The 27,705-nt window shown below is 44.7% G+C and overlaps 5 protein-coding genes across 6 annotated transcripts; 3 read left to right on the top strand and 2 right to left on the bottom strand.

Moving 5' to 3' along the window:
- The first annotated feature begins 295 nt into the window (after nucleotides 1-295).
- On the top strand, nucleotides 296-26,603 carry LOC121335970 (histone H1.03-like). Of its 2 annotated transcripts, XM_041404587.1 has the most exons (2): nucleotides 316-966; nucleotides 26,345-26,603. In XM_041404587.1, the coding sequence occupies exons 1-2, from the start codon at nucleotides 316-318 to the stop codon at nucleotides 26,369-26,371; spliced, it is 678 nt and encodes a 225-aa protein (XP_041260521.1). In that variant the 3' UTR covers nucleotides 26,372-26,603. The 2 variants fall into 2 exon arrangements, with proteins under 2 accessions (XP_041260519.1, XP_041260521.1); XM_041404585.1 differs by lacking the exon at nucleotides 26,345-26,603 and having other exon boundaries at nucleotides 296-1,143.
- On the top strand, nucleotides 7,698-8,463 carry LOC121335980 (histone H4). Its single transcript, XM_041404597.1, has one exon. It carries the CDS (start codon nucleotides 7,756-7,758, stop codon nucleotides 8,065-8,067), a length of 312 nt encoding a protein of 103 aa, XP_041260531.1. The 5' UTR covers nucleotides 7,698-7,755; the 3' UTR covers nucleotides 8,068-8,463.
- LOC121335975 (histone H3) lies at nucleotides 12,268-12,780 on the bottom strand. The gene has a single exon (XM_041404591.1). It carries the CDS (start codon nucleotides 12,691-12,693, stop codon nucleotides 12,283-12,285), a length of 411 nt encoding a protein of 136 aa, XP_041260525.1. The 5' UTR covers nucleotides 12,694-12,780; the 3' UTR covers nucleotides 12,268-12,282.
- LOC121335974 (histone H4-like) lies at nucleotides 13,480-14,317 on the bottom strand. Its single transcript, XM_041404590.1, has one exon. The coding sequence runs from the start codon at nucleotides 14,309-14,311 to the stop codon at nucleotides 13,871-13,873; it is 441 nt and encodes a 146-aa protein (XP_041260524.1). The 5' UTR covers nucleotides 14,312-14,317; the 3' UTR covers nucleotides 13,480-13,870.
- Nucleotides 24,626-26,603, top strand: LOC121335971 (histone H1.10). Its single transcript, XM_041404588.1, has one exon. The coding sequence runs from the start codon at nucleotides 25,706-25,708 to the stop codon at nucleotides 26,369-26,371; it is 666 nt and encodes a 221-aa protein (XP_041260522.1). The 5' UTR covers nucleotides 24,626-25,705; the 3' UTR covers nucleotides 26,372-26,603.
- Nucleotides 26,604-27,705: the final 1,102 nt, after the last annotated feature.

Genomic DNA, 27,705 nt, shown 5'->3' with positions numbered 1-27,705 from the left:
TCTCCCTGCCGAGGTCTCTGCAGCTGCCCGCCGCTAAGTTTCAGCGGTCGCGTTTCCCTCATTTCTGCTCCTTCTACGGGGAAACTCCACTAGCTCGTAGCACAGACTCCCCCCTTCCCTCCCGGCAAGAAACGGGGTGCAGAAGCGGCAAATTTCGTGAAGAAAAAGTGCTTTTTGGACCTTGAAGAAACACAGCGGGCGCGGCGGCGGGCGGCCGAGCGGCACGGCGCGCACCAATCAGCGCGCGGGCGCCGCTATAAAAGGGGCGGCGGCGGCGGCACCTCCATTGTTCGCCCGGACCGCGCCGCAGCCGCCATGGCCGAGACCGCTCCCGTCGCCGCCCCCGATGTCGCCGCCGCCGCCCCGGCCCCGGCCAAAGCTCCCGCCGCCAAAAAGCCGAAGAAGGCGGCGAGCGGCTCCAAAGCCCGCAAGCCCGCGGGGCCCAGCGTCACCGAGCTGATCACCAAGGCCGTGTCCGCCTCCAAGGAGCGCAAGGGGCTCTCGCTCGCCGCGCTCAAGAAGGCGCTGGCCGCCGGCGGCTACGATGTGGAGAAAAGTAACAGCCGCATCAAATTGGGCATTAAGAGCCTCGTCAGCAAGGGTGTTCTGGTGCAGACCAAGGGCACCGGCGCCTCTGGCTCTTTCCGCCTCAGCAAGAAACCCGGAGAGGGGAAGGAAAAGGCTCCGAAGAAGAAAGCTGCTGCAGCCAAGCCCAAGAAGCCGGCGGCGAAGAAACCCGCCAGCGCCGCCAAGAAGCCCAAGAAGCCGGTGACCGCTAAAAAGAGCCCCAAGAAAGCCAAGAAGCCGGCGGCTGCAGCGGCCAAGAAAGCAGCGAAGAGCCCCAAGAAGGCGACAAAGGCTGCCAAGCCCAAAAAAGCGGCGGCAGCAGCGAAGAGCCCGGCTAAGGCGAAAGCGGTGAAGCCCAAAGCAGCCAAGCCCAAGGCGGCCAAGCCCAAAGCAGCCAAGGCAAAGAAGGCAGCACCCAAGAAAAAATAAATGGTACGAAAAAAGCCCCATCTGCCTTGCAGATAAACCCAACGGCTCTTTTAAGAGCCACCCAATTTTTCACAAAAAGAGCTGGAACTCTTTATTTTTTGTTAACTCTTCTCGTCTTAACCCGTGCGCAATTAAAACTTTTTAGTTTGTTCGTTTGTTTTTCCATTGCTGTCTCTTCTAGGTGGACCCGATAATTTCCTTGCGCTCTCTTTCTTCGCCGATGCGGTGCACATTGATTCAAATAAAAAATCGCCGAGCGGCGCTGCAAATTCATTCCCGCTCTGTGCAGGAAATCGGGGCGAACCGGAGCTCCTCGGGCTGGCGAGAGGCACCGCTCAGGGCGCCTCGGCTCCTGGGCGGGGGGATGGGGATGGGGATGCTGCGGCTCCCCGTGGATCATTGCTCTCGGCCGGGAGGCGGAGAGCGGCGCAGGGAAGAGCCTCGCACCGCCCCCGGAGCCCGGCAGGTTTCGAAAAGCCCGCGCTCCACAAACATTGGCCGTCGCTCTCGGGCTTTTCTAGTGCCCAGCCATTTGCGGGTTTTTTAAAAAGGCGCTCCCCCTTTCTCTTCACGTTCACTTGGCGGAAGAGGCTTACGAATCCCCTGGTGGGTTTGTACCGCCTCTCCCACCTCCCTCATCCCTTCGGCCTTTTTCACTCCCTCTCCGGTTTTGTGCCCGCTTGGGGAGCCGTGGTGCCAGCGGGGTCCGAGGAGTTGAAGTTTCGAGCTGCCCGGTGCACTCCTGCGCTTCGGCGCTCAGACTCGCTCCTTGGAGCTGCCGCGCTCAGCTCTTTACGGGGTGTTCGTTCTGGCCCGCTTGGAAGCATAAAAAACTTGGTATTTTCAGCACACGTAACAGCCTATAGCTCTGATCACTGGCAATTCTCCTGTCTCGGTTTAAAGGATGCAGTGCACGCTTGGGTTTACTTTTTGCTTCCTCTGTGAGGAAGTGGCTCACTGGGAGTACAAGACAATCATACCCTGTGGGCCAAGATTTACTTTGTTAATGAGCACAGAGCTCGAGCAAAGCTGATCTTTCACCCATGAGATGACTCAAATATTGTAAGAAATTGTTCCACACAGCAATAAAGGGTGTATGTGTGCAGGAGCACTGAATGCACTGCCTATATGAGCTCCAGTGGTTATACTATCCATTACAGGAACAAAATTACCCTTAAATCAAAAATTCCTCTTAAACTTGTGAAGCTGGGTTGGGCAGCATGGATACCTGGTGGGAAAAGGGAGTGCAGCAGCAAAGAGCAAGAGTGGCCTGAGAAAACTCGTACTGCAGGGATAAGTGTAATGTCATGTTTATGCCAATTGCACCACGGGCATATCAGTCAGTAACCCAAATTCATCATTTCTCATCCACTTTTCCCCTCAGCTTGGGCACTGCTGGCCCTGCAGATGCTGTCTGAGCTCAGCTGTGGGAGAGCTGTGCACAGCTCCAGACTGATTCTCCCTCAGAAACTGAGCTGGTGTTAAATCACTGACACGGTGTGTGATCCCTGTCTGTCCCTCAGGACCCACACCACCTTCAGCAGGCTTCTCTAGCTAATAAGCAGATTCCTATTCCAGACACAAGAAAAGCTGATATCCTAAGAAAAACTCAGGGGTTACTGTTTTGCTATCGTGGCTCTAATTCCTTGCTAACCTACTGGACTGAGGTTCAGTTTTGTGATTTATGATTGCAGTGAAGATGGAACGCATCTCACTCTTCTACGCTACATTTTTTTGGACATATGGTCATTAATTTTTTTCATTAAACATGTTAAGATGCCTCATGATACTAGCAAAAGAGAGAAAATATATGAGCTCTGCTCAGTATTTTCTAAGATGTGCTGATGTTTAGTGTCTGTTCATACTTCAACAAAAACCAAAAGGACATACTTTATGATTAGATGCTCAGCCTCAAAATTAGAAAGAAGGTAACAAACAAACAAGGGTTCAGTATTGCAATTTATTACAAGGCAGACTTTGTTTCATTTCTTTTTCTCTTCCATAGAGTCAGCTCTTTATTTCACAGTTGTGCTTACTTAACAAATGTCAATATTAAAAGTCTGTGATGTTCCAATAATGAAAAATGAACCACTGAATTAGATAAAGGCCTACATACAGCAGAACAGACATAGGAACCTGCCAAGTATTCTGTTTAAGTTACCCCCTCCCCCCCAGAATAACAAATTATTTTCTACTGATGAACACTTTTTTATTATGAGGTTACAGAATTTTTCATCAGCATTAGTCATCATCACAAAGCCCAATGGTCTGCCAGATTACCACAAAACCAGGTAATTGGTAATTTTCAAATATATGTTTCTCCATGTGTTCATTCTCTCTTAGTGGGTTATGTTATTCCTGTACTTGTGTATATCTATATCTTTTATGGTAGTTGTTGTCAGGTGAAAGAGTTTATTCTGCTGGTCTCATCATGTCTTTGAAAAACAATAAAAAAGTCTCCCTTAAGGGCTCAATTCTTAAAAATATCAAACGTGGAGTTTTATTGCTAGTGAAACTATTCCACTAATTTATTGAGAGATCTTCTGTGTTTGGTAGGGAAATTAGAAGCTAGACTTCCATAAAAAGCAAACGGTGTTAGTTCAGGCACACAGATGTTTAAAATTTGTGCTGGAAACAGTGTTGATAAGACAGGGATGTTTTAGTTATTGCTGAGCAGAGCTTACACAGATCCAAGGCCTTTTCTGCTTCTCACACCACCTCACCCATGAGGAGTGCACCAGGAGGTGGGAGGGCACACAGGCAGGACAGCTGATCCCAACTGCCCAAAGGGATATTCCAAATACGCAGTTTCATGGACAGCAGATAAAGTTGTGGGGAAGAAGAAGGGAGGAGAGTATTCCAGGGATGGCTTTCATGTTCCCATCAGGCATGAGAGAGCCCTGCTCTCCTGGAGGCGCCTGTACCCCTGCCTGCCCATGGCAAGAATGAATTAATTCCTTGTTTTCCTTTGTTTGCATGCATGACTTTTGGTTCACCAATTAAACTGTCTTGATATCAAGGCACAAAGTTTTTTTCACTTTTCTGATTTTCTCCCCCATCTCTGGAAATCAGTGAGGGAGCAGCTGCATCGTGCTGACTTGCTGGCCGGGTTTAAACCATGACAGTTGAATAAAGCAGAGAAAAAGTTCTTCCTATTATCCTGGGCTAAATAAATTGTAAAATGTAAGTTATGTACATTTGAAGATTAAGTTTACAGGTTCTCTAAAGGAAGGAGCTGTTTTCAGTTGTGAAACACCTGCACTGTGTGGGCAGGAAGCTGGGAACAGCCAGATGTGGAGTCTGGAATAGTGCAACATAAATAGCATTAATACCAGACCTGGTCTCTGCTGCTTGCATGTCAGTAGTACAGATTTGAACCAGCTTGAATTTGGGTACAGAACCACTTTTCAACTAGACACCTTTCACATAGTAAGATTACAGAACAGAGTTTTCCTTCCACAAGTTTATTTTTTACTATCTAGATCACAATGCACCCAGTGTTCTGCTGGACACAGGGTAATCAAATATTCTTCTGTGGGAATTTGAGATCTCTCCTCTACATAACGTGTTTTCAAAGCATAATGAAGGCCTTGGTGTGAAGGATCCTGGGATCCCCATTCACTCTCCACACTCAATTTTGGACAATTATTTCTAGGCTTGGAGTTATGTTGCATTCTGACTTTCATTTTGCACATAGTTTTGTTGATCTCTTTGCACTTCCATTCCCACATGAGTTGTGTTCATCAGTCCTGCACGAACAGCTGAGACATCAGTGAAACCTCAGTGACTGCAGGATTCATTTTTCAATAATTTCAGGATTGGGCTGTCTGCAGCTATGGAAGAATTGAAATGTAAAAAAAATATTAATGGGATTATAGCTTACATCATTGAAACTTGATCTAGCAAAAGAAGTTTGTGCTTGCAGCACAGAGGTGTGAGATGACAACCAAGGGCCAAGGCAAGGGCTGTAGCTCACTGCCTGTGGCCTGCACTGCACCTCCTGTTACCTGTGCACATCAGGACATTCATTCTTGATGTCAAGAGAGAATGACTGGGCTGAAGGGGAACTCTTGTGGAGACACTTTGGGTCTGAGGAACAGCACAATTGGAACAAAGTCATGATCTGAACTTTGAAGGACACATGGCCAAAATAGGATTTTTGCCTGATCAAGTCAGTTGTACATTAAATTGCACACTAGTGTGTATGCTAATAACTTTTATGAAGTATGTACTACCACATATATGACTATATTACTCAATGCTCCACCTAGATCATGCCACACGTAAGTGGGAGAGTGGGATAAGATTATGTTTTAGATAAGGAGAGTAGAAATTTAACCTGTTTGGGAGGAAGACAAGGCCTTGGAGGACAGTCAACAGGCTACTCTCCTCTCCCTCCTCCCAGATGGGCAGGCCTTTTTGGTAAACTTCATAACATAACAATAATAATAATAATAATAATAATAATAATAATAATAATAATAATGTCTGGGTTAAGACAACATTATTGTTCTTTTGGAGCTCTGTCGTAGTGCATTTAGTGCTGGCAATGCTGAATTTATTTTTCAGTTTCTTCAATAAACTGCTCTGTTCTCCAGTCTGTGATTACAGAAGTTCTTCAATACAACTAGATCTATAGAGCTGAAATGTTAAACTGCACTATTTGTGAATATTGTTTCTTATTTTACTCTACCAGGCTTACAGTGCTGCATTTGCAGGAATCAAAACTTAAGGTCAGCTGCAGTCAGCCCCTCTGATGTGTGAGGACAAGCTGGAATGCAAGGGTGCTCATTTTCTGTCAAGTTTCTGTACTCTTAATGCAACACAGAGGTTAGTCTGCATGATCTTTGAATGTCTCTTCCATAGGAAATGATTCAATGGATCTTAAGTTACTGTTTCATTTCATCAGACTTCACAGAACAGATGATATTTGATTTGTAATTGAGAATCAGTGGTGAGTGAAGAAGAGCAGGAACTCAGCCCAAAACTTGCATTTCCAAATGGTTTCTGATCTTTTGCAAAGCAACCAGACAGCAAGAGACAGAGGAAAATGTTATATGTAGTCACAGATCCTTGGGCAGAAGCAGCTCATTATGGAGCAGAATTTATGTTATGAGATTGTACCTTCATTTATTCCTTTGGGGAAAAAAGAAAAAAAATAAAAAAAGCTCAGCTTTACAGAGCTGTACAGCTTTACAGTGCTGTACAATATATCACAAGCTGCTTAGGTATGTGATTTGCCCAGGATTTTGCAATAGCCTCATGTCAGGTATTTGCAAGTGGCAACAGTTCCTAGGGAGGACCTGTGATAGAGTCAGAGTCCCTGAGGTCTGCTTGAACAGACTGAAGGTCTGGAGTTTCATAGCAGAGTAAGTTCAGGGAGTTCTGCAGCAGGGAGTGCTAAACTGCCCTGTTGGTAACACCCTGGGGACTCGCCTGTGTACTCAGAGAGTGACAAACCTGCTGCAAGCGGGACACCAAGTGTACTCTTACCAGTGCAGGACATACCCACCTTACTCCCAAAATGTGACAGAAGAGCTGAGTGCAGAGTGCCAGTTTGTCCTGATAGCCTGGTCTCCCTCAGAACTCCATGGTTCCTGAAATTCCCTCCCTGAAAGGAGCAAACAGGCCTTAGGGAAGATAGCACCATCACCTGAGCCGTGGGACCCCGACTGCATTCCAAAAGTATCTCCAGAGGCCAGAGGAGAATGCTGTCAATCCCTTGTGGCACAGAGCCTTTGTCAGAGGTTTGAAATTTTAGGATGTCTCTTTCAGAGTTTTGGTATTGCCTTGGCCCGTTTGGGTTTCCTTTGGGCCCGTGCTGAAGAGATGGTGCATGAACACGTGACAGATGCCATTACTTTCATTTATCAGTGAGAGAGGGGCCAGTGAACAGTGATTTCTCTGCTAACAGATGCAACACCTCTGTCTGTGGTCTTTGGGAAGAGAGATTGATTATTGCTCAATCTTTTATGGTATCCTCATGAAGGCACACATTACATAAAGCTGCTCAGCCAGTAAGAAAGGAAGACCACTATCAAGCAAAGAAAAAATATCTGGGAGAGGACAGCAAACACCCAATACAGGAAACTTTTTTTATCCTCCCTGATAATTTTCAGCTCAAAAACAATCTATTGAATAATTTTTTGCTAAATACAGCTTGGTTTCAACAGCAAAATCTCAGAACATTTTCCTCCACTATAGAGACCAAACCCAGAATTAATAAATACCCAAGAAAAACAAAACCACCCTTCTTTTTTCAGTATTTATTTTTTCAATCACTGTAAAAATAGACATGCTCTTGTTTATGGCACCACCACACTGGAAAATACTGTAAAAATATTCTTCCAAAATAATTCCTTGAAAAATTAAACTGAAACATGTAAAGTCTGGGTTAGCATACTTGTAATGGTAAATTCGCCTTGAGATAACATTCAGAGATGGCAGGAAATGAAAATGTGAAAAAAAAAAAAAAAAGCGAGGATGGGTAGAATTTCTCAGAAATATGATTGGAGAGAATTTACTGCAAGATTATCCTTCTCAACCAGGTCGGACCGAACCCCATAAAAGCCGCGGCGCTGACCGAGGCGCTGCACACCGACCGTTTGGGCGGCAGCGGCAGCAGCAGTCGAGGCACTGCCCTTTTCTGCAGTCCTCAACCAGGTCGGACCGAACCCCATAAAAGCCGCTGCGCTGACAGAGCTGCTTCACACTGATCGTTTGGGTGGCAGCGGCAGCAGCAGTAGAGGAGCTATCGTCATGTCTGGTCGGGGCAAGGGCGGCAAGGGGCTCGGCAAGGGCGGCGCCAAGCGGCACCGCAAGGTGCTGCGCGACAACATCCAGGGCATCACCAAGCCGGCCATCCGCCGCCTGGCTCGGCGCGGCGGCGTCAAGCGCATCTCGGGGCTCATCTACGAGGAGACGCGCGGCGTGCTGAAGGTGTTCCTGGAGAACGTCATCCGCGACGCCGTCACCTACACGGAGCACGCCAAGAGGAAGACGGTCACGGCCATGGACGTGGTCTACGCCCTCAAGCGCCAGGGTCGCACCCTCTACGGCTTCGGCGGCTAAACTCAATTTTCTACTGCGCCACTGCTACAAAAACCCCAAAGGCTCTTTTAAGAGCCACCCACTTATTCCTTTAAAGGAGCTGTATTACGATGTTACAGAGACCGGAAGAAAAGGATGATACTATTTTCAAGTCTTTCCAGAACTGTTAATGCAATTCTTCCAGTCTTTGAGACTTCTCAAATGTATAAATTCACTGTTAACGGGAATTTCTCTTTGCCATATGAGGTGGTTCTTTTGTGTTCCAAATTCTCTTACAAAAAAGCATTAGGAAATTTGAACGGACATTTCTGCTAGAGAAAAATCGTTAAGCTGCCCTGCGGTGAATGTCTTGTGGTATATCTATTCCCCTCCCTTGTCTATGATATATTTGCTTCTAAAATAAAGGAGTGAATCTAATCCTGTGGTTCTAGTGATCCTTTGGGGCGTGATGGGGCGCGGTGAGGGAGAGAGGAGGGGGAAAGGAAAGGGATGGGAGGGGACTGGGCAATAAAACCAAATTATGAACCTAGAAACATTTTAATATATCAGAAGATGCTTTGTTTTTTTTGTTTTTTTGTGGAGGAGGTATTTTCAATAAGTTTGTTTGTTTTTTTTTTAATTATGGATTTAAAATGTATGTATTCTTGCCCTAATGAGAGTAAATGTATTTGTCTTTTACCTTGCATTTCTTCAGTAGTGATCACCATATATGATGAATGCTGAGCTGTCATTCCTGCAGCCTTCTTCGTCATTCCTTCAGCATTCTCAGTGAGTTCCTGGAAGGACAGATATTTACACCCGCAGTTTTCAGCCTTCTAAGGACCCACCTTTGTTCAAATTCTTACAATGAGGCAAGGTCAGTCTAACAAGGGTCTGAGGATCAAAAGGAGGAGTTAAAAAATAAACCTCAGATTCATTAGTGGCTGATGTTTCTCCAGTTATTTTTGGAATCATCTCCCTTTCTTCTGCAGGGAGAAGTTACCAGATCTGCAAAAATTCACACCTGCTACTTGGGATGCCACAGCCTTGAGGACTGGAAGCACCTGAAGGCTGCTGTTAGAAGCCAGGGTGGCCCCTGCTGTGTTTAGAGGCTTCTGGGCACGATTTGCCTGCTTAGAAAAGCTGCACTACAGACCCCATCTGCCAGAGACAGCGCCTGGGGAACTGGGAAAAGAAAGCAGAAAGACTTGCTGAGTTTGCCAATCAGATAGAATAAAGATTTATTTGGGGGGTTCTGCCTTTTATCCCTTTTTTATTTTCTCCCTTCTTTTTTTCTTCCTCCCACAGAAAGCTCCCTGAATGAATTTATTGCTCATCATGACCCAGTTTTTGGAACAAGGTTGGAATGGAAGGAGAGTTGTATAGTATAGCATGATTACAATTTCTCCTTATTTTTATTAAGCAGCATGATGTTATAAGAAATGTTAACTAACACCCTGGGGAGAGAAAGAAATATTTCAGTAGGCCATAAAAGTTCCATGTTCTCTTAAAAGTCAGAGAAAATAAGAAACAAAAGAATAATCTCAGCCTTTCTTTCTTCCTTCTTCTTCAGTAGTAACAGAGTATATGAACACTCACTAGGAAAAATAAATAAATAAATAAATAAATAAACTCTATTATTTCTAACAAGCAGCACCACGTCAATGCTGTAAGATCCTACCCAGTCCCTTTTAGCAATTTTACTGGAGATCACTGACACAGAGCCTGAGAACACGGAGAAGATGTCCCTGATCACTGCAGGGGTGTTGGGATAAATGACCTCCCAAGGTCCCTTCCGACCCAAGCTATGTGTTATTCTATAGGATTGGAGACTAAAAAATGCTTAAAGTAGAAATAAATAAATAAAAAGATGTTTTTTGGGGTTTTTTTGTTTTTTTTGTTTTTTTTTTTTTTTTTTTTCTGCTATTATTAACACCATTAGGATTGTGCCAGTTCTTCTCACAAGTACCAGACAGGGAGAAACCCCAAGGCTGTCCCAGTCCCTGTCTAAATTCCAATCAACTTACCAGTCATAATGAATAATTTCCTCATTTACTTTTGAGAGCTGTTCCCACAGACTGGTACCAGGGAAGGCTCTTTATAGAGCTTGGCTGTGCACTATAAGGAACCACCAGTGACCCCTGCCTCTTTATTTACAATTGCAACCCTTCTAAGGCTTTAGTCCTTTTCACCTTTACTAACCTCACGTTTGGGCCTAGTCACGAAGTCTGAGTCAGTTATAAATTGCAAGTGTGTAGCAACAAGGAGTGTCAGGATGGAGGCTACTGAAGTCTTAGAGAGTAGGCAGATATATTGTAAATTTTAATATTATAATAATGGAGCTCCTCTTAAATTACACTTAGGCACAGTCTCTGTACTTTTCTAGCAGGAGCACTGCCATGTATAAATTCTCACCCCACTCTGCAAGTGGTGATGGACAAAGAAAAGAATAAAAGACAATAGAACAATTTCAACTAAAAGAGACTTAGAGTGACCATCTAGTACCAGCTGTGAAACAGTTTCTGTTGTTTAATACATCATATAATATTGGAACTGCAGGAAAACATGCCAGATGGTGCTGAGGCAGAGGGGAGTGAGAAAGAGACAGATAGATCTGAAATTTATGAATGGAAGAAGAGAATATGAAGGTGTGTGTTCAGGTATATAACATTTACATAGATATGTTTATATTAACTTTCATGCCTACATTACTATGCTATGAGTATTTCTTGTATATACCATGTTTACCTTGTGTGTATTGTTTCAGAAAAATACTATATGAATCCTCTTACAGGATTCCCCACATGCTATACTCTAATATTTGAATTTTGATTTCAAAACAGTTTGGCTGGTGACATTTACAGAAGGGTCTGGAGAGGCTGGAGTCCATTGTCAAGGACAGAGGAAAAGATGTGGCAGCAAAGAAACAAAAATCAACACAAATCCCAGTGCTTTATTTGTGAATTTGTAGAAAAGTTGACCTCTCTAAAATACTAGAACAGTGACAGTCTGTAAGACATGGAACAACCAGAAATTGAACTAAAGGCCAACTGTAATTTCCTGACTACAAAGTTTTATTGAATCAACTGAATTCTGCTAAGTTTTGGCCTTTGATCTCCCCGTGCATGTTCCTCTACTGACTCAGTTTTCTGGTCATCAAATACAAACCACTTGTCTTTAACTCCCAAAGCTGTTTAAGCCTATTTCCTGCAGGTGTCCCGTTGGCTAAATCTGCCAAGCCTTGACAGCCGCTTTCTTTTCCTCAGCTGATGTGGTCCCAAACAGGAGCCACAAAACTTTCTGTGCCAGGGCTCTCTGTGTTTTGGGAGAAGAGAGGAGACTTGTCTGAAACAACCAACCACGGGATTCTCTTTGCCTTTCCAGGCATTCACTGGCCTTCTTCTCCAGCCTGTCCTCAGTCGTAGCACACATAAACCAACCCACCCACTGACCCCCACCGCTCCCACCCCCCACAAAAAAACAAAAACACAAAAAAAAAAAAAAAAAAAAAAAAAAAAAAAAAAAAAAAAAAAGCAAAAAAAAAAAAAGCAAGCAGACTAAATTATTGAATTTCTCAATTTTTAATCCTATCATCAAGCCTATAATCTTAGCACTCCTGTTTTAGTTGTGGGATACAGGTAGAGCTGAGATATCCAGTTAAATATCAAAAGTATGCCACAGTAAAAGCAATGATAGAGTGTAATAGTTAATAAAAAGCTGTTTGAAACTTGATGTTTTCTTCCAATGCTGACTCAGGTTATACCTTCCACTATGCTTTAAAGTAAACCTGGACTATTCCAAATAGATTATTTTACAGAATGTATCAAGTTGGGGGTGGGGGGAAGGAAAAGAGGCAGGGAAAAGTAAGTGTGAGCTGTCTGACCTAGTATATTTTCCATTTGCTGTATTTGAACACTCATCTGCTTTGTGAAATTTACTTATTCAGTACAGGTGAATGGGCATTAGGAAGGACCTCACTAAAACAGCATGCAACACTGCCCAAAACGGGAAAGCAACTTGAGTACTTAAAAGTTACTGACATGCTTACATTGGAATTGCAATTACCTTTAAGAACATCAGAATCATTGCCTGTTAAGTAAGGAAATTTAAAAAAAAAAAAATAAAAAAAAAAAAAAAAAAAAAAAGGGGGGGTTTCGGTGTTTCAACTCTCTTGTGCAATGTAGTGGCTCTTAAAAGAGCCTTTAGGGTGTGGAGAAAAGTCAGGATCACACTGAGTGCACCCGGGCAGGAGGGGACTTAGGCGCGCTCCCCGCGGATGCGGCGGGCCAGCTGGATGTCCTTGGGCATGATGGTGACGCGCTTGGCGTGGATGGCGCACAGGTTGGTGTCCTCGAAGAGCCCCACCAGGTAGGCCTCGCTGGCCTCCTGCAGCGCCATGACGGCCGAGCTCTGGAAGCGCAGGTCGGTCTTGAAGTCCTGCGCGATCTCGCGCACCAGGCGCTGGAAGGGCAGCTTGCGGATCAGCAGCTCCGTGGACTTCTGGTAGCGCCGGATCTCGCGCAGCGCCACCGTGCCGGGCCGGTAGCGGTGCGGCTTCTTGACGCCGCCCGTGGCCGGCGCGCTCTTGCGGGCAGCCTTGGTGGCCAGCTGCTTGCGGGGCGCCTTGCCGCCCGTCGACTTCCGCGCCGTCTGCTTCGTGCGCGCCATGGCTCAGGGAAACGCAGCGAGCCGCGGAGAACGAAGAGAAAAGCTGAAATGACAGCAGCGCGCTGCCGCCGCCGCTTTTATAGACTGTACCGCTCTCTGATTGGCTGCCGGGAATTCGCCGCTCCTATTGGGTGCTTTCAATTTTCGAAAAGCCCGCCCGGAGCGCGCGCGCCTTCTCCAACGGCCGCCCGCGCTCGGCCACCCCCCCGTTCCCGGCGCCGCCGCTTCTGCTCCCAGGGTGGTCCCTGCTTTAGCGCCGTTTTTACAGTCCCCCTCAAAAACGAGACCTTTATGTTCAAAAGGAACATGAGAAATCGCAAATTACGCTTCTCTGAATGCATAGAAAATTCATGGGGTTTGTTTCTTAACTGACTTTTTAAACGGTATTTTGGGGCTTGGATTCCCGTTACTCTGGGGCGCGAGGGGTTGGGTATTGTGAGGGAGTTTTGGTGGGGGAGAGGTTGGGTTCCGCTTCGTGTAACTTTCATCAGGCACGGTAAATATTTTGGGACCAAAATTAATTTTAAATTCCAGTTGTCTAATCCAAGGGAGAGTGCTTTCAAATGACTCAGTCTTTCAGCATGGAAAGAATCCTTGGGCTGTTGGCGAGGCACAGTGAGGCGTAAGGTGACTTTTCCTTTTTCCTCGTTGTAGATGTGGGGAAATATTGCACACACCACATTCAGAGGACAAAGGGGACTTTTTTTATCATTGAGAAGGGACTTAGGGAGCTGATACCTCTCATGTTGCATTACAATCGACATTAACTTTATTTAAATATGAAAAGGTGTACACTTCTGTTTACGCAATGAGGGGGAAAATCGCCCCCCCCGCCCCCAATGAGATGCCTGCAGGGAGACACTCCTGTATCTTTCAGCCGTCAGCACGGATCAGGCGGCTACGCGTTTGTACTGTTCATTTACTTTTCTTAAATAGCAAGTACACTGTCCTACACATAAGACATAACTAAGGCAGTCTTCTATTGGCGGAGAGATTACTCTTTTGACAAACATGTAAAATAAGCATCTCTCATTATATCAAGAAATAGTTACTAATTTTAAGTTTTAAAGTGAATACACCACTTTTAAAGCAACACAGCTCTTTTTCAGATTAAGTGTGCGGCTCTTAAAAGAGCCTTTAGGATCTTGGGGCGGTGGCGCTGTAGGAAAGTGAGGCTTTAGCCACCGAAGCCGTAGAGGGTGCGACCCTGGCGCTTGAGGGCGTAGACCACGTCCATGGCCGTGACCGTCTTCCTCTTGGCGTGCTCCGTGTAGGTGACGGCGTCGCGGATGACGTTCTCCAGGAACACCTTCAGCACGCCGCGCGTCTCCTCGTAGATGAGCCCCGAGATGCGCTTGACGCCGCCGCGCCGAGCCAGGCGGCGGATGGCCGGCTTGGTGATGCCCTGGATGTTGTCGCGCAGCACCTTGCGGTGCCGCTTGGCGCCGCCCTTGCCGAGCCCCTTGCCGCCTTTACCCCGACCAGACATGATGATAGCCCTCCTGCTCCTGCTGCCCACACCGCCGGTGTGAAGCAATTCTGTCAGCGCCGCGGCTTTTATGGGGTTCGGTCCGACCTGGTTGAGGACTGCAAAGGGGAGGGGCGGGGTTCCCGCCATTTCCCTGCCGCGTCACCGATGGTGGCATGCCGCTCGCTGTTGGCGGTTTCGGGGGCTGTAACATCTGGCAAGTGAAGCAAAGAACAAATCTCCTCCAGGAAAAAAATTCCGGCGATGTGCGTGTTCATACAGTTGGAAGGTTCCCCCCCGCCCCCCAGATTTGTATAAACCATTTGCATTTGTGCACGTATTATATCTTGCACTGGCAGGGCTTGGTGTGAATGACTTCAAATTTTCATTATTTTCATGCTGTTGTTCATTAATACATCTCGTAAATTTTTATTCAAAGTGCTATAAACCTTGTTTCAGGATTTTTAATGATCTGTGATCGCTTAACAGCTTTAAATAATTTTTCAAAGTAATATTTAATTTTATTAGTTTCTTTATTTTGATCTTCACCTCCCATTTCTTAACTATTCCAATTTTACATCAGCAAGGTTTTGTCTGCAATTGCATATTAACCAGAACCTGAAATACAATCTTTTATATTTTTAAAGTTATATTAGTTTATGACTTCTGCTATTTTGCTCATTTTGAGCTACTGCAGTGGGGTAATTCTATGGGTTTAAATTTTTTGGAAAATTACGTTTACTATAATTATAGACTGAAATTTCTGTTCCTTGATTAGTAAAAAAATCATGCAGCTTTTTACTATAGACTAGGCTTTTGTCAATCTTTACCTTTTTTCTTTTGTGTGTGTGCGTGTGTGTATCTATATCAATACTGGAAACAAAAGACATTCTGAATTACCTTCTGTGGAAATCAGGAGTGGTCTTAGGACATTCCAGATGTCATAATGTAAAAACATCCTGAGCTGGTACAGCTGAAAAACTGATCTCAAAATAATCTTGTTCTTCTCTTGTCCTTTTATGTAGAGATGGCAAACATAATTTCTATGTACTCCTTCAGAGTGTTAAATTTTAAAAAATCATTCATTGTATATTACTTTGCATTTAGGTCAACATCAGTAAAAAAAAAAAAAAAATATTGCCAGACGTTATATTTTAAGAATATATATGAATAAAATTCTGGAAATATGTTTGTACTTTCAAACTAATAGTTTTGCATTTAGGGTAAGTATCATATAATTTTTTGTATTCCTTATTTTCCACCCACTGCCAGCTGGTGCTTCCTTCCCCCTTCGAAATGTTCTGTGTCACTCTCAAAGGAAGAGTGGAAAAGCACCAAGCCCTGTGCCAATGAGCCAGGCTTTGCACTGCCTTCATGCCCTTGTCATCTGCCATGCTGGAAACACAGATCTCATCTGGAGGAACAAATAAATCCTTCCCTTCACTGCAAACCTGAGCACTTTTGACAGAGCAGCACATTGCCACAAGAGAGGAGAGCTCAGAGGAGAAAGGCAGAGCCACCACGAGCTGGAGGAATAAGGCACTGAAAAGAAAACTGCATTTATATCAACATCAGGGAGACGGAGGGGTTACCATGGTTTTACACAAGAGAGCTGCACCAGTGAATCATCAGATTTCCTCAGATGATCAACAAGGATAACTTCTTCCTCAGCAAGCCAGATGAAAATGAGGGGTGGGGAGGACGGGCCGTGTACACGTGAATCAGCCCAATGTAACTGGTAAAAACTGGAGAACAAATAGAAATTTTGGAGATAGCAACAGGCTCGAGGTGATTTCAACCAGCCTATCCCCTCCCAGGGACTGGGCAGGGGGGCAGCATTGATACTGAGCACATAGAGACCAGTAATGAGAATTTTGTTTCTACTGTGATTCAACTGTCCTTTGCAAAACTTTGTTATGCTTGGCTGCAATTTCAGTACAGTATCCTTCTGCTAATTAAAAATACAATCAAACATCAAAGCTGCTCATTAGAAAATTTAAAATTAAGCATCAAACCCTCCTCATGTAATATCTGAAAGAACCTGGATGGAGAGTACTCAACTCCTAGAGCATGGAGATGGGATCAGCCGGGACCTGCCTTCACAAAGAACTGTAAACTGCACAAGATCTCACTTCTTTGGCAGTCCTTCAGCTACTGAATCTACCCCAGTGGTCTTTGTTCTCTGCATCCCTGTGCCCACACAGCACACCTTCAGTTCAGCCATGTAGAAAGCCATGCTTACTGAAATAGACCAGCCCACGTCACTTTGGTAAGAAATTTTTTAGGCGCAGAAAGCTCTGATTTTGAGACTGAGGCACAAAATTCAATATTTGCATGTGTGGATTTACCATTTGGAAGGAATCTCCTGGCAGTAGCATAAGTGCAGAAATGCTTTATGCTGTCCAAGCAAAACTACCAAATGCCACAAATTTTGTTTAATGACTGGTACACTGATAACTAACTTAGTATTTTCCCTGCCTTTCCCTACTAATTCAGACAGTCAGAGGTGGAGAGACCCATTGTCATCTTTTTATTTAACCACTGCAGATGGTCAGAGATAAGAGTTTGGGCTTTAGCCTTGGTTTGGGCTGTTTCCAACTTCGTTCATGCTGCCAAATTCAGAAAATACACAGGGACTGATAAATCAAGAAAAGCCCTCTGTCGTGGCCCAGCCTGGTAGGCTGACCTTTGAGACCCTTGAGATGCAGTTTGCCATTCACACAGAGTGGCTTACAGATCAGATGATCCACAGAGAGGCAAAATGTTCCAAAAATTGTCTTGTGGGCATGCTGTGTGAGTCACTGCTGGGAAGAAGGCTTGCACGGGCCTCACCCCCATCACTCCACGCACGAGCTGAAGCCTTGCAGGCTCACTGAACAGCTGGAACAGCTGGTATAGCTGAAGAGGCCAGGAAAAAAGGATGGAGGAACTCCTAGCTGAGGTTTGGGCTGTTGAGAAGTTAATGAAATATCCAGTTCTTCACCTGAAGCATATATAGGATATGGGAGAGAAGGGACAGGGTCAATAACCTGTAAGGGGGGGCAAGGGCAACAATGCTGAGCAAATTCTGGCCACGGCCTCAGCACTCCTGGGCTTCTCTGAGGAAAGCACCAGAGTGCTCTATCTAACAAGTGCTCCAGGGTGGCCTTGGAGCTCTGAGCCCAACAGCACTCCATTCAAATCTACTCCTGCATTCTGGTAGAGACACAGTGAACAGCAAACCAGCTACTCAGCAGCCCCAGCTGGCACGGGTGCTCAGGAGCTTTGCTTCTCTCAATCCTTTCTCTTCTTCCTAAACTGGCGTTTGGCTGAAGCAGCACAGATCTCATGATGCACTGCCCCTCGATTAAGCTAGAAAGATGAATCCAGGAAGAATTGTAAGCACTGCATTTTTTGCACAGCTGAGACTGAGTAGCTGGGCTCCTCTTGTTGCCTGGGCTCGTGCAGAGCTGGGCTGGGCAGCACGTTTTTCAGCTGAACTCTGCCAACCCTTACAGAGCTGCAAGTACTTAAAAGCAGCTGAAGTGCTGCCTTGTCCAAATGCTCTCTCTGGGGCATAGTTTTCCAAGTGCAAATCTAATGTGAGCATCCTTGTAGGAATTTATTGAATATTGTCTTGGGCTATGTGTTTCTGGAGGAAACCAACTCTGAAAAATGGCAAAGTGCCTTTGGTTAGTGACTCCAGACACTGCTGCTGTGCTGTTTTTGCTACAGCAATACTTGGTTGGAAAACAGAAAAATTCCAGTTGAAAACCCCAGGCACTTACAGGGATTTATTCGTGGTCGTGCTCTGGACAAAGCAGCTCTTCCTTAAGGATAGAGCAGTCATGGAATTCCCCACAATGTCCAGGTCCTGCCAGGTCAGACCAGCCATCCCCTGGGCTGTGCTGAGGCAGTAGCATGCAAGTGCCTTCATGTGCACAACTTGGCACTTCTCTTTGGCAAACTGCACAAGATTTCTGTCGGCCCATGCCTCAAGTTTATTAACATCTCTTTTGTCTGAAAGTATTACTTTTGACCCTGTCTAGGCATCTTCACTTTGTGCTAGCCACACTAGCTGAGTGCACACTCTGCCCCAGCACCCAGGTTGTTCCAGAAAACACTAAATAATACCAGCCCTGGAGCACTGTTTTGGTAACTGGTTGTCTGCAGACATTAACTTGTTGACTATAGCCCCTTGACCCTGTGCTACAGACAGTTTTCAACTATCTAAGAGCCTGCCGATCCTGCCTGTTGTTCCTCTGAATCCAAACAAGAACACTTGGGAGATGGTTCCAAAAATATCATGAAATGTCAAGTATATTGCATACAACGTTCCTCCTTTGTCCCCACAGAGATACTCTTTAATCAACAGTTCTGGGATCATTACCTATACCCAGACATGAGCAATTTTTGTTGCACTCTATCCACTATCAAGTCAACAGAATCCATTTTATTTCTGAGACTTAGTCACTCTGCTTCTTGGAGAGTGCTGTCATTCCCTGTAACATTTTCCACTCCATGTTAGAAGCTATTTCCTTACTGCTAACTTGCTGCAAAGAACATCAGTTCCTTTACTTTCAACAATATACATTAAGGGAAAATGGCTTCCTTTCTCATAATGTTTTAAATGTTTAAGAAGAAACTTTAGTTTTTCAGCATTCTCTTTCAGTCAGAGTACTTCAATAACACTTGCCTTTTCATCAGGGAAGAGTTTTTAGACATCTGACAATCGCTATTTCTCTCTTCTTCGTATTGACTTATTGTTCCCTTCTCATTACCTGAAATTTGGAACTAAAAACAAGGCCTAAAACTCCAAATAGGAGTATACCATTCCTGTCTGCAAAGACCTTCTCCAGCTGTCTCAGGGAAGCAGTCACTGTGATCCTTTTCTGCCAACATACTGGTTTGATTCATTATCGACACAAAATCTGAAGATCCAGATTACTGAGGTGCTTGTCAGCTCCTGCTGGCAGTGGCACTTTTGCAATATTTCCTAGTGTTTGTAAAGCTGATACAGTTTATTCCAGGTGAATAATCTAACATGTCTTTGAAGGCAGTGTCTCTTATCCAACATTTTTCAATACATAAAATGTCCTCAAACATTTCAATTATTTTTTCCTACTCACAGTATCTATATACAAGCTCTGTAGACTTTAATTCAGATCATAAATAAAATTATACCAGGCCTAGGACTGATCCCTGCAGTCCTAGGCTGTTTGAGACTGTGCTTTAATTTCATAGTTGACAAATATAAACATTTAAATATAAATTTCTACCCTGGAAGTGCTGGTGTTTCCTGATTATTACTTTCATTTCTAATACTTTTCTAGAATGAAACAGAACAAAACAGGGAGAAAAATCTGTAGTATATCAGCAAGTTCTAGAGAAACATTGCACCCTGTACTGAGACTCTTCCTAAAGTAAATTTTGGGAAAAGCCTATTAAACATGGTTTTCATTTCTTCCTTTATATCTGCTTTAAGTAGTGTAAATTCTAATTTTTATTCATATCTTCCCTGAAACTCTTTGACCTTGTAATTACTACAACTCAACATCAATGAGTTATCTCTCCCTCAGTGTGTGCTGAGTCTGTAACCTGAGAAATGCATTAATCTGTAGTCTAAAATTACTGATTTTGTACTTAGGTCTTGGCCATACTCCTCAGATACCTAAAGAGTAAGAGAGGCTGCACAGTCTGGGTGCATAGCTGGGCCTGCAGCATATTGTCCCAGGAAAACTTTCAGCATCCTACTTCCCTCCGTTCAGAATGAAGGGCTGGAATTACCCTTGATATCTTAGGAAATGGCATCCAACAGCATGTACATCCTGGGTCTCCCTGAAGGGGTAGGACAGAGTGATTCTATATGGATGGCGTAGTTTCAATTTGCACTTCTGACTGAATCAGTATTTGCAATATCCATCACCAAAAAAAATTTAAATTTACTCTGTTGTGCACCCCTGGGAGGACAGACAGCGTGTCACATAATTTCAAATACCACATTCCAGTTCTTTCCAGGCACTCTGTAAAAGTTACAGGTAGTGTTTAGTTTCCATATTTTTGCATGTAGATCCCTATGTTTCTTCATCTTTCTGCACTTACCTCCTTCCTCTTTTTCTTCAGGTGAAGGCAATACAAAGTTAGTTGGTCTGTGGAACAAGGTAACACAGAATCCTGCTCATTACTGAGGTTCCTAAGCTTACCAACACTGCTACTACTACTGCTAGCAATAATTCTCAGTCCCTCCCATGGATGGATGGAGAGAAGTGAACTTTGGTTAGAAGAGGATCTCTGATCCAAAGGCTTTTCAAGAAGGAATATTTTGATGATTTAGGCTCTCATTAGATGGAGGAGAAGAGAAGATTTGGGGGGCTTTCATTAAAATGCACAGCCCTTTTTTGCTGTCTGGCAAATATTTAGCAGTTATGGCAGAAGAGTCACTTCTTGGATCAGTCAGTCACCTTTTGATCACTCCAGACTGTAGGAATTTAAGTTTTGCTGGGACTCTAACTAACCTTAACAAATCCTTCAGTCACATACAGCATGAGCACCGAGCCAAATTGGGGTTGCTCAAACTCATCTTGACAAGCCTTGAAACTAAGGACTGTGTGAGAGATTGAAGTGGTTTTTGAAGCTGTCTCTATTGAACTGTCAAAATTTAAAAGGTCGTGGGAGTGTCATTCAGGGTTACTCTATACATGGGCTTCACAAATTAACCCAAAGGAGGACAATGTGCAAAATGGTACTGAGGGAAATGATTGTTTCACTCAGCTCTGGTGAGAGAAACCAGAGTGCTGCGTCCAGTTCTGGCCTTCCCAGTGCCACAGAAACATGAACAGAACTGGAGTGGGACCAGTGAAGGGCCACAAAGGTGACCAAGGGACTGGAGCATCTCTCACCTGAGGAGTGTCTTACTAATGTGCTCAGATATCCTGTGGGGGGAATAGAGGACGAAGATCCAGCCTTCTTAGTACTGCCCAGGGAAAGAGGCTATGGGCACAAACTGAAACACAAGAAGTTCTATTTAAACGAAAGAAATAAATTTTTGGAGTATGCTCCCCATAGAGATTTTAGTGTCCCTCTGTTCCAGCTGATCCTTCTTTGAGTGTGGCCAGGAGCTACTGCTTTAGGTATTAGACTAAAATATGAGATACATTTTTAAGAAATGTGATTGTCCTAATGCTGAAATAACTCTCCATAAATTTTTGTTAGCCTAGGTGAAGTATAACTAAAAGGATGTAAGCTTCTTTACTACTGAAACTCTTTGACACCTTGAATCTTAATCTTCCCTACACATAAACTTTGCAGTTGCTGAATCAGTATTGTCAATATAATTTCAGCATGACAGAAACCTGACTAATGCCTTTTGACCTTGTTATGGTGTTTTTATTACTAATATTGAGAGTGATTACTTGAGCAACTGCAAAATCACTATTTATTAAGAAGACAGCATGCTTCAGTTAAAAATTGTCAATTTCTCTGTATCTTCACTGTCCTAACTATAGTAATTGTTATTAAGTGAGTGTAGGCTTTCAGCTAAATTTGTCTAATCAGCTTATCTAGATTGCTCTCCTCCTGCAGTCTTATTTGCCTTTATTTGTCTGGTGTTTTTCCTCCTTGAGAACCTTCTCTCTTGACAAGAAGAAAAGTTTTTTCTCTACTATACAGTCTTAGGAATTCTTACATTATATATGAAATATTTGTGTTTTGAAGATCCCTGCATTAGAAAATACTTTGTCATTTTGTAGGTTCCTCTGTAACCTGCACTAGCACCTGCACAGCTGAGCAAGGAAATCTGGGCATGACAGTGATGGTGCAAGGGAATGAGGCTGTGTTTTGGATGCACATTTAAAGAGGGGAAAAAAAATTTATTTGAGTTCCTAGGTAAGAGATAAACAGAGACAACAATTGTACAGGGTGCTTGGAAAGGAAACCAGGGAGAATACTGAAAAATGTTTGCTGTTTAATTAATTAAAATGTTTGTTGTGACTCATTAATTATTAAATGAGTCACATTTAAATATCACCTCTTCACATGGAAACTGCAAACAATTTTTACTACCAGCTCTCTCTCAAAACTTTTTTTCTTTTCAAGTAATTTTGTTCAAGAAAGAAAATGTCTCTGTCTGGTTAAAAAAACTGTTCCCTACCTAATCTACCACTGATTTGCTAAATTATGTGCTGAGACGCGTGCTTTGCTTTGTGTTTTTTCTCTTATCAGTGAAACAGCCAAGGCAATGTCAATGCCATTTGTAATGATCAGTCTCTAAAATGCGAGAATTTTCATTGTGGTTCAGTGTTGCATTCAACAGCTATTTCCAGCAGTGCAAATCGGAAAATTGCTCAAAGCAAATCACAAGTTTGTTTTACCCAATTAAGCAGAAAGTATGGTTGCTTGGCCCAGAGTGCAGGAATAACCCCTAAAAAGCCTCCCCTTCTTACACCACCTCATATTTGTAAATCCTCTCTCTTTATTAACACACACACACAAACAAAAAAAAAAAAAAAAAAAAAACAAAAAACAAAACAAAACAAAACAAAAAGGGGTGGGGGGGAATCGCCTTCCCCAGAAATGGATGGTGAAACCAGGAACATTTTGTCTTCTCAGAAGTAGGCCAGGGATAATTCTCCGCAGATAAGAGCCAGTGTGATGGTTAAAGAAAAGATACAATAAAGGATGCTGACACACAATGCCGGAGGCCAACTGCCAAGATTTCCAATGTCTCAGGCTACTAGGAAAAAGCAAAGGACTTCAGAAGTGCAACTCCAAAGAGGGAGCAGAGAACGCGAGGGATTTACAGGGATGCACCCAGAACCAAAAGTGAGAGAAGTCCTACATTCCACCCTTGAAATAAGACATTGAAATATAACATGACAACCTTCATATGCTTTCCTTACAAAAACAAAACAGAAGGATCCAAACAAATAAACCCCGTAAGCACCCAGAAACGTTCCTGCGCCTTTAAAACTTAGCACAGAGCAGGGACAGCAATTCCCATCTGCTGCAGGTGGAGTTCTACTGACTGCGCTACTGGGGGAGGAAGATCTAACATCTCCCGCCACTTTGTACCTTGTCTCTATCTCTAACCTTGGGTCTGGTCCTGGGGGAAGGGAAGGAAACCTCTCCCCTCCTGATGGGCTGAGAACAGGTTTCCCAAAAGCAAGCTGGGAGCTCAAACGTGTGAATGCGAGGGAGGTGCAAGGAGGACGCAGCCTGGGGCTGCAGCTGCATTCCTGCAGGAGCGGCTATTGTCCACTCCCTGGCGCTGCCATTCCTTGACCAGTTTGAAGTGTAATAAAGCAGTCACAGAGCTCTAACACCAAACTGTCAAAGCTGCAGGGATTAAAGCACATTACCCGTCGCGCAGCCTTTATTCTCAGAAGAATGTACATCACTTTAAACAGACCGGGATAGATGACAACGCTTCCCTGCTCCCTCTTGTATCGCTTTTACAGCCAGATTCTGCTTTATCTTTGTTCATCTAGACTGGAAAATATGCATAATGCCCTCATCCTACCAAACCAAATGCTTTTTTTACCTCCCAAACGTATGCACACTGTTCACACGACTTGCCACACCGAGCTTGCAAAACCTCTGGCTCCTGTGGACTTGGTCTAGTTGTCTTTGTGGGACCAATGTCACGTTCAGGAGAGGCATGGCAGATCTCCCAGCCCACTTCAATATCCCTTTCAGTCTGTTTTTTACCGTGGAGTACCGACAGGCCTAATTTTTTTCCAATCTCTCTTCCTCTCCTTCAGAGTATTTATTACTTCACCTGTATGGAAGCACAACAAAGTAAAAATAGAAATAAAAGAGAATATGGAAGAGCCACAGTTTGATGTTTTGATTTGTAATTTTAATGTATCTACTGTATCATTATCTTTTAAATCTGTCTCATTTAAATTAAAACTTCTTGCTATCAAGTATAACTTTGTGTCTTCAGCATTTAATGTATCAAAATGCATGTCAGGGTCCTTGGTAACACACCCCATGTCATCTTGAATCTCAAATTTATCCCGGCTTGAAAAGATGTTCTTTTGTTGTAATAGCCCACTGACATTTTGCATGAAAATTTTTTACAAAGTACAATGTGGTAAAATATTGAGTTTGATCTTAACTTGTTCTTTCAAACTAAAGGGAAAAAAAATCTGGCTGCTTTTTATTAGAAACCAATCAAGGCCTTTGTCTTTTTACTTAATAAAAAAATTAGCCCAAACAATTCATTGCAGTCCTTAAAAGTTTTAATTAATTTCTATGGTCACTTTATGATACTCAATAATTAAGCAGGATTATGATAATTAAAACTGATTCTGATTTATGAGGATTGTCTGAAAATTATTTCAGTATTATTAGGCTTGGGATGGAAGCCTCAATAGTGAGTTTTTTTCCTTTAAAAAAAAATAAATGGAGGAATATGAAACCTATGGGGAAAAAAAAAACAAACCAAAACAAACAAAAAAACCCACACAAAACCACAACAGTCAGTGTCCAAATATTTGTAAGTTACACTGAAATGGAAGCATTCTATTCATGAAGGCCAGATTTCCACAGTATTTGATTTATTGGGTGATAACTGATGTTTCAGCTGGCTCCATAATTGTTTAAGTGGCATATAATACATATTAGTGTATCTATACCTGTTAGACATTTTTTCCTCCCCAAGTCTGCCTCTGATGTCTGTAAGTCATAAAGAATACCATGCACTATTGTAACAGAGAAAGCATTAAACTACCCGTTTGTCTGGGATTTCTAGGCATTAACTAGCCATTAACAGATTCATTTTACAGACAGACTATTTGTAAAAATATCAAAATCTTTCTATCCACTTATAAAGCACCACACAAAAAACAAAACAAAACAACACAAAAAAACCCCCAACAACAAAAAGCAGGAGCCCTGGCAAGTTCCAAACACTTTTCAACAGTATATATATTCCTCTGAAGGTCTCTTCCTTTCCCCAAACAAGAAAATATGTTGAGATACCGTATCCTTAATAGTTAAAGATATGGTTAAGAGAGCCGAATCTTTATCCATATTCAAAGCTTAGCCATGAAATTGTGTTACTTCCTTGTCTTTGAAACCAATTTACGACAAAAATACTGAAGCTGCTCACTCGGTTTCTGTCCTAATCTGAAGAAAACCCCCCAAAGAGTAAGCCTGCATTACGGGGGAGACTTTTTATCTACGTGTTTTATTTTAATTTAGAAGGAAAAACAAAAGTTTGCCGTTCCCGGGGTCTTTCTGGCTTCACAACGCGGGGTTTAAAACAGCTTTTCTCTCCCATCTGTGGACCAAACAGCAAGAAACTTGCCCGAATGAAAGTCCACCGTCTTCTCTTCACTCTCCGAAGAAACTGGGGTGATTTTGCGGCACTCGTTTTACGAAAAATATGAATTTATAACTCCGAAGAAACACAGACTCGGAGGAGGAAAAGCTCTTCCTGGCTAACAGTTAGGCGGGCTCTGCAAAGCACCAATCACAGATCACCGCTTCGCTATAAATTCAGGCATCGGGGTTACTGTAGCCCAATTACTTTCTTTTGATTAGGAAGAAGTCTCTGCAGCGATGTCGGAGACCGCTCCCGCCGCCGCTCCCGCTGTCGCGGCCCCCGCCGCCAAGGCCGCCGCCAAGAAGCCGAAGAAGGCGGCGAGCGGCTCCAAAGCCCGCAAGCCCGCGGGGCCCAGCGTCACCGAGCTGATCACCAAGGCCGTGTCCGCCTCCAAGGAGCGCAAGGGGCTCTCGCTCGCCGCGCTCAAGAAGGCGCTGGCCGCCGGCGGCTACGATGTGGAGAAGAACAACAGCCGCATCAAGCTGGGGCTCAAGAGCCTCGTCAGCAAGGGCACCCTGGTGCAGACCAAGGGCACCGGCGCCTCCGGCTCTTTCCGCCTCAGCAAGAAACCCGGGGAAGTGAAGGAAAAAGCCCCCAAGAAGAAAACAGCTGCAGCCAAGCCCAAGAAGCCGGCGGCGAAGAAACCCGCCAGCGCCGCCAAGAAGCCCAAGAAAGCGGCGGCGGTGAAGAAGAGCCCCAAGAAAGCCAAGAAGCCGGCTGCTGCAGCGGCCAAGAAAGCAGCGAAGAGCCCCAAGAAGGCGACAAAGGCTGCCAAGCCCAAAAAAGCGGCGGCAGCAGCGAAGAGCCCGGCTAAGGCGAAAGCGGTGAAGCCCAAAGCAGCCAAGCCCAAGGCGGCCAAGCCCAAAGCAGCCAAGGCAAAGAAGGCAGCGCCGAAGAAATGAAGTGTTGAAGTGGAAATACTTTTAAACCCAACGGCTCTTTTAAGAGCCACCCACTATTGTCCCCAAAAGGGCTGATACACTCCGTCACTGAGCTCCGTGCCTGCAGCAGAGCCAAGTATTTGCCACTATCCGTGTGGGACGTAAGTCTGTGGAGTGGATGGGACGCTAAACTTCCGGCCCTGGTTTTTACACTAAGACTTGGGAAAATAAAAGTTTACATTCCCGGCGAAAACACTTTCTAAAGGCTGCTTTTTCTTTTTTTTTTTTTTTCCCCTTTTTTTTTTTCTTTTCTTTTTTGGAGCACCGCAAGCGGGTGTATATGTTAAAGGGACTGCTTAAGGGCGGGTACCTTTCTGGGGCGTGGAGGTTCCTCTCGTTGCTCTAAATCAGCGCGATTCCTAACAGCACGGATGCGACCGCCACACCTCTTGGTGACCGTAGCAGGGAACTGCCAGCACGGCTCCTCCGCTTCCCTGGCAGTGACCTTCCCTCTCGTAGCGCTGGCGTGGGGCAGGTCTCCATTTCTGCGTGATTTCACCGACCTACTTTTTCGAGGAGGCGCTTTCCGGGGAGGGAGGCGGGTAGGAGTCCCCAGCGCGGCTCTCCCGCGCCCTGCCGGGCTGGCGGCGGGAGCTCGGGCGGGCGGCAGCGCGGGGGCGGAGCAGCAGAGGGGGAGCGGCAAAGGCGGAGCAGCACAGCAGGAGCAGCGGAGGCGGAGCGGCCGGGGGCGGAGCAGCACAGCAGGAGCAGCGGAGGCGGAGCGGCCGGGGGCGGAGCGGCAGAGGAGGAGCAGCGGAGCCGGAGCGGCACAGCAGGAGCAGCGGAGGCGGAGCGGCCGGGGGCGGAGCAGCACAGCAGGAGCAGCGGAGGCGGAGCGGCGCGCAGCTCAGCGCGGCGCCGGGGGCTGCCCGGAGCCGCCGGGGATTGGCGGTGGGAGAAGCCGCAGCAGCTCATTGGGCCGCTGGGAAATTTGGAAAAGCCCGCGCTGCAGGGGAAGGGGGAGGGGATGGAAAAAGGGAGAAAGGGAGGGGGGAGCGGAGCGCTGCCGCGGTGGCTCCCAGCCCACCCGCGCTCCGTGGGATCTCAGCCCCCTAAAGCGCCTACCACTTCCCCCAGACCTGTAGCCCTTGTTTTCTCATATACAAGGCAATATGTTTGGGCTTAAGACAATTCCGAAACATCAATACAGAAGGTAAAGAGGGTCGGCTATTTCCCCCGCTGCCTTTTTATAAAAATTATTAAATGTTTTTTATCTTCGTGAAGCATGTTTGCTGTTTTAACTGTGAAACTTCTAATTTGGATAGAACAGATGATAAAGTATTTTCTCTTATTTT

The sequence above is a fragment of the Onychostruthus taczanowskii genome, unplaced genomic scaffold, assembly GCF_017590055.1.
Source record: "Onychostruthus taczanowskii isolate IOZ18803 unplaced genomic scaffold, ASM1759005v1 scaffold216, whole genome shotgun sequence".
In the NCBI taxonomy this organism is placed as follows: Eukaryota; Metazoa; Chordata; class Aves; order Passeriformes; family Passeridae; genus Onychostruthus; species Onychostruthus taczanowskii.
Note: the sequence above shows the minus strand (reverse complement) of the source record. Positions and strands in the feature narration are given on the sequence as shown.

Bases quoted from the DNA above. Each gene is read 5' to 3' on its own strand.
- LOC121335970 (XM_041404585.1), top strand. From the start codon at position 316: ATGGCCGAGACCGCTCCCGTCGCCGCCCCCGATGTCGCCGCCGCCGCC.
- LOC121335980 (XM_041404597.1), top strand. From the start codon at position 7,756: ATGTCTGGTCGGGGCAAGGGCGGCAAGGGGCTCGGCAAGGGCGGCGCC.
- LOC121335975 (XM_041404591.1), bottom strand. From the start codon at position 12,693: ATGGCGCGCACGAAGCAGACGGCGCGGAAGTCGACGGGCGGCAAGGCG.
- LOC121335974 (XM_041404590.1), bottom strand. From the start codon at position 14,311: ATGGCGGGAACCCCGCCCCTCCCCTTTGCAGTCCTCAACCAGGTCGGA.
- LOC121335971 (XM_041404588.1), top strand. From the start codon at position 25,706: ATGTCGGAGACCGCTCCCGCCGCCGCTCCCGCTGTCGCGGCCCCCGCC.